The sequence below is a fragment of the Loa loa genome (assembly GCF_000183805.2).
Source record: "Loa loa unplaced genomic scaffold supercont3.5, whole genome shotgun sequence".
In the NCBI taxonomy this organism is placed as follows: domain Eukaryota; kingdom Metazoa; phylum Nematoda; class Chromadorea; order Rhabditida; family Onchocercidae; genus Loa; species Loa loa.
In genome coordinates this window covers 379,945-385,944 of record NW_018108185.1, presented here as the reverse complement: position 1 = coordinate 385,944, position 6,000 = coordinate 379,945, and the positions used below count along the sequence as shown (strand labels likewise).

The 6,000-nt window shown below is 30.4% G+C and overlaps 1 protein-coding gene across 1 annotated transcript; it reads left to right on the top strand.

Annotated features, from left to right (window-relative positions):
- Positions 1 to 3,851: 3,851 nt before the first annotated feature.
- On the top strand, positions 3,852 to 4,922 carry LOAG_00290 (hypothetical protein; the record flags this gene model as incomplete). The annotated part of the gene is made up of 4 exons (XM_003135830.1): positions 3,852 to 3,875; positions 4,162 to 4,236; positions 4,400 to 4,530; positions 4,709 to 4,922. 4 exons carry the CDS (start codon positions 3,852 to 3,854, stop codon positions 4,920 to 4,922), a joined length of 444 nt encoding a protein of 147 aa, XP_003135878.1.
- Positions 4,923 to 6,000: the final 1,078 nt, after the last annotated feature.

The window sequence follows — 6,000 nt, the reverse complement described above, 5'->3', positions numbered from 1 at the left end:
GCTTTTTTATCCGTTATATGATAAAGTAATAATAGTGAAGCGAACTTTTACGGCGCATATTGTTTTATCATTTTGCGCCACTTCTATTGCTTTTAAAAGAATACTTTTGATCAAAATCAACAAAGCCAATTTTGGATGAAGTTTTTTATGTGGAGAAGATGCTTAATTTAATCCAAAAATTATCGCCAAATTTTTCTTGCTGTTATGCAAATTGCCAATGCCATTATTAGATGAATCGTAATCTAATGTAATAAAAAGACAAATAAGAGGGAGCTAGACTAACATTCTAAATACACTTTCAGACAGATAAATGAAAGGTAAACACAGAAAAATCTGCCAAAAATTTCCAGCATTTTAAATTCTTTTAATGATAAATTGCAACAGATATGCTAATTAACGTTTTCAGATAAGGATTTAATACTTTACAGACCAGCTCTGTCTCGGCGTAATTGTCACTTTATTCGAATGATGCAAATGTCGGCAAGTGTTACCGCATATAATAAGGGGGAATAAAATAAGAAAAAAAGAAAAAAAGTAGATATGAGAAGTTCGTGGTCCTATTTTATGATTAGATTGAAGAATTAAAGATGAGTTCAAGTTCATAAACTTTTCTCAAAGAAGTCGTAAATAATTTAGGAAACTTAAAAACTTCAAAGTTAAAAACTTTGGGCTGTCGGAATACGAAAAAACTAAACAAACTTATTGGGAAGTTGTAAGCTTTATATTTGAGTTCTCTCGAGAAGTATTTCTAATCTTCTTGAGTTTTAAGATTCTAATTTTCTTAGGAACAACTAAATTTATTATTTTTCAAATAAAAAATTGAAAATTTGCCAAAATGCGCCACTGGAAATGAAACAAAAGATGAACAAAAGATAAGCATTTATTAACAGTGTTATAAATTAGTTTGATTCATTAAATAGATTACAGTATCCGTAATCACGTTGGATTTTTCACATCACTTTTTTGTTCGTATTTATGCATTTACCTTGCAGACTAAAATTTATGGTTCAATTCCTCCATTCCCATCCTTTTTGCTTTGATAGGCTCTCAAATGGATGACCAATATTCACAATAAAATTGTGTTTTGTAAGCTTAAACAGGACTTTTGCGCCTTCAAATTAATTTGTGAAATCAAGAACGGTCAGGAAATAATTGGTTCGGATTCAGAAAGATTTGTGTATCTGATTTTCTTAATTAACCCTCTGAAAATGCGGTAGTTGGAAGTTAACTGATTCCAAGTGGTGAACAATTTGAGTTCGAATTTTTAAGGTAGATGAGAAAAATAAGAGAACATACTGAAAGAAATCGGTAAAGCGATGAATTTGAGTTTTGGAAATAGCCTCCCTCTTGTTTGTTCGATTACTCTTGATAAGAAAGACCGTTAACGAGAACACGCTTTCTTTATTTTAACAAGTTTATATCTTTCAAAGATCACTTCATCGCAAACTTCTTTCCTTTTCTTAAAAAATTAAGGAAATTTTACTCGACCGAATTGAAATATTTTAAAAAGTGTCACATATTTATTTCAGTATATTCAACTCACATATCTTCCTATTCCTAATATTCTTTCAAATAATTACAAAAACTTCAGTCATATCTACCTTTATTTGCTTTGGAATCACGTGGACGGATATTGCTTCCAATAATTTATAAGCGTGAAAGCTCTGCAACAAATTTATCAACACTATTACATTTGGTATCGTCGTTGCAAAAATGTCACAGGCCATATGTTACTTCCATGCTAATTTTATCAAATCTGTACGGAATAAATGATTTTGTGATCAGTTGTGACCTGAATTAAATTGCCGAATGTAAGCAATGCATAACGTATTATGAGATATTGCCTCAAATGACAGATTCTTTCATTTTCGTTGATTATCATATTGAATATCAGTTCTCGTAAACTTTTGAGTACCTTATTATTGCTCATATAGCAAACGTTGAGGTATTCGTAATTCTTTAAACATTTGTCCTTTAATTGAAATACATTAACTTTCTCACTAAATGACTTTGGAATTTATCAGAATTTTTAAACGTCCCTGAAGAACTTTTTCAAATATTTCAATAAAATTGGAACTCTTTGAGAAAAATTTTGCTTGTTATAAATCTTACGGTGTCGAGATTCATGATTTTTTGCAAAATTATTTGCTACCATAAAGTATTCATGCAAGGACATCTCATACGAATTGCAAAGTCTCTATAGTCTCTATATTGTCATATTTCGAGATGCTTACTATACTTCTTCCAGTTACAAACAGATTCCATTCTCAGTGAATTCTGAGGATTTCTCTTAGACAAATTGTGTACTTCCAATTGCTAATCCTGAACTAAACAAAATTATATGCAAAAAATCGAATATTTTACTGTAATGATATTGATTATATATGAAAAATAGTCCCATCTGCGAAGAGGTTGAAAAAATAAAACATATGGTTATATGACTCCTTACGTTATAAATCTTATAACTCCTTACGTTATAAATCTTGCGACACCCAAACTGTGTCTCAAAAATAATTAATATGGTTGGTGACCGATGACAATACTCATTTGATTACTAAAAATGTTACATAACAAGCTAATTATCAGCAAGTTTCAAAGAATGAGCGAAAACAGAATTTTAATTCTATATTTCTTTCATGCATTCATTAAGGCATGATAATTAGCTTATGAACTAATTTTAATCAACTAATTGCGAGCTTAGGTAGAATGAAATTAAATTTGTAGTTAATGAGGAGTTAATGTCAAATTAAATTTGTAGTTAGTGTTGATTCATTATGACAGAATAAAATTAAAATTCAGATTAATAGAAAGTAAATTTAACTTGTCAGCTTATGCATAAGTGAGATTACAGTTATTCAAGATAACAAATACTTTAGTTGACATATTTCACTTTGATTCATTATGTCAGCACAAAATGATATTCATTATGTGTGATGAATGATTAAGCAATTAGTCATTCTCTGTTGTTGATTGTAAAAGAAAAATAAAAATTTTTCGCAATTTAAGGAAGTTGATAAACACTGCTTATCAGTGCGATATGTTATTATATCCTAATAACACTAAGTGCTCACAAAGAAATTTAGAACTCCGGAAACTATGCCCGAGTTTCTGCAAAGCAAACGATTAGCTTATACAATTGGCCAAGGAACGATTGTATTTTATTATGGCGCAATTTACACACATGTATTGATTGGCCTAAATCGCTATATCGCCATTGCAAAGCCATTCACATACGGAATATACTTTAATGATCGTAAAACGATAAAATGGATTTCGCTAATATGGATCATTTCTTTTATGCAAAGTTGTGTTTATCAATTCGGTAAATTTTTCATTTCCTAAAAGGAAAACTCTTTTGCATTTCAAAAAATAAAAAATTTTCATTATCAGCGATAAAATTTTGCTGATTGATACCTTCCAAAAATATTTATAAATCTCTGAAAATTCATAAAAGCAAATATTCTGAGAAGATTGAATCATTCATATTATTTCAGATGGTTGTCATTATTATTTTGATCGTAGTGCCATGTTATTTCTTTATTCTGATGAGCTATGCGCCCAAATCATTTCTGCTTATTGCGAATTTTACTTCAATTTAGCATTTGTGATATTCGTCGTAATACTCGATATAATGACATTCTTTAAGCTGAAGAAAATGGCTAAGGTTACTTTTAATATAATATACAATTTAACTGAAATTTACTGCAATTGTTTCGATTAATTTACGCCGAATTATTATTGTCGCTTGCTATCTTTAATTAAATAATGTTCCTTTAAGCCTAGAACCTTACCCTTTACAACAATATCTCACCCATAGTTTACACTTCTTTTCCAGTATACATGCCACGAATATGACAGGTAAGGCAACAGTACAGGTTAGAAGAAACATGGCACGAATTTTTAAGAATAACAATCAATTCCTCTACTTCTCACAAAAATGGATGTGAAGTTGATAAATGAATAACAGAGATATTTATCGGATTGATAAAAAAATCACCTTGCAGTTTGATTTCAAATTCTGAATGAAGATAATCAGATGAAACCAGTATTAGATTAATCAATATTACATGTTCAATGACCCCTTCATAGATGATCAAATGAAAATAAACTTTTACCAATGAGGTTGGTGCTTACAGGAATTATTGCATCTCTTTATTGCAGCCATCACAAGGCCAACCAGCACAAGAACATGCAAACCGTAGGCGGAGATCGCAAGAGATTCGATATTTCATTCAGGTGATTTAATGACTTAAATTTCATTACAATCCAAAGAGCCTTTGGGCATAATAATATCGCTTCCATTACTAGTTTGCTTGGCTTTATCGTACAGTATAGAAGCGATTTTAAACGACGGCTTTTCCTTTCATCTTTTATCATCAATAAGTCATCATGTTTTCAGTCTGTTTGTTCGGAAACCATGCTTATATTGACATTTCTATGCTTTTGGAGTGTTGCTGTCTATGCGACAACACCGTTTTCCACGTTTGTGCTAAATCTCGGTGCCTGGGCAACAATGCACACCGTTGATGGGTTTGTTAACTCTTTGTGCATTTCATCACAAATGTTTCAATTCCTTTTCAGCCATCCATCTATGCCATAACTCTCAATAAGATTCAATGAGACATACAAAGAAATGGGAATATTCTTAATTAGCTTACCCTTTGATAACATATCACTGATTTGATTGGATCACTTTTAAGGTTTTAAGGTTTATTATGACTGCATTCAATCAACAAATCATTACTCGCATAAAGAAGACAGCAAAAAGAGCCTCTCTGCCAATGGCGACAATTGTTCTATCAGCAACAACCAAAAGGATCGATCATAATCAGACCCTGAACGTTCAACAACGCTGGTTGCGTATGTATCGCGAGAATAATTTGAAAACGAACAGAATTGAACCATCGAGCATATATGCATAGATTGTATAATTTCACATTTCTTAATCCTTCCTTCACTACATAGAATATTCAATACTCGAAGGTAAATGGGCGCAATTCATAGTGAATTGCCTTAAAGACAACAAAAGATCAAATTAAATTTAAGCTCAGCATTCAAAATCTCTTACTTCAGTTATTGTTTCCAAATTTGTTTATGTTTCAACTCGTTGCTAATTGTTTCAATTTTGCATAAACAATAATACAATTACTGTCTAATTATTTCCTTCCTTGTCAACAGTTTTATCAGATTTATATCACTGCGATGATATAAGTGTGATAAAACTGTTGCATTGATAACTATAATTTGAGCTGATGTTTAATGAAGCAATTGGGGAAATAATTGTATTATTTTTCATTAAGCCATAACAGTACTAAACGAAATCTAAAAAAGTTCAAATTTCTAATAGTGAGTATCAGTAAAATATTATTGTTATCAATGCGATCATTTTTCAAAACAATCTTTGCAAGATATCAATGTTTTTATGGACCAATTTCTGTTGATGCTTTCAATACTGAGAGTTCCAAAAAAAAAAAGAAAAGAAAAAACGAAATAATTGAAAATTAATTTAATTCTTATAAAAAGTAGTCAGAAATCTGAAATTCTATGAGCTGTGAAAATTCGCACTTTGTTGAGAAAAACAAAAAAACTTTTCTCCCATGATTTTTCTTTCGCTCTTGAAATTCATTTGAAACTTTTGGTAATTCTGCTTTCTCTATTTATTATAAGGCATGGCAATAGAGAAGGTAAAATTCTTAGAAATAATTTTGTCAGTTTTTCATTAAATAACATGTTAGTTCAAAATTTTTGTTATTAAGGGAGGAAATTGTCTGCGAGATTCCTTGTTGATTTTTTATGAAGTTAGTTATGATCAATTAAATGATATCAGGAGAAAAGGGAAGAGCAAAAGTATGACTTTCCTTAGTGAAATCTTTTAGTTATTGCAGCTTCTAAGGGTCTTTGAAAAAGTTTAGCGTTTTGTAGGTTCGCAATAGATTTTATTATCTTTCATATTTTTTCAATTTCAAGAAATTGTATTTCTTATTTATATTACCTCACTAT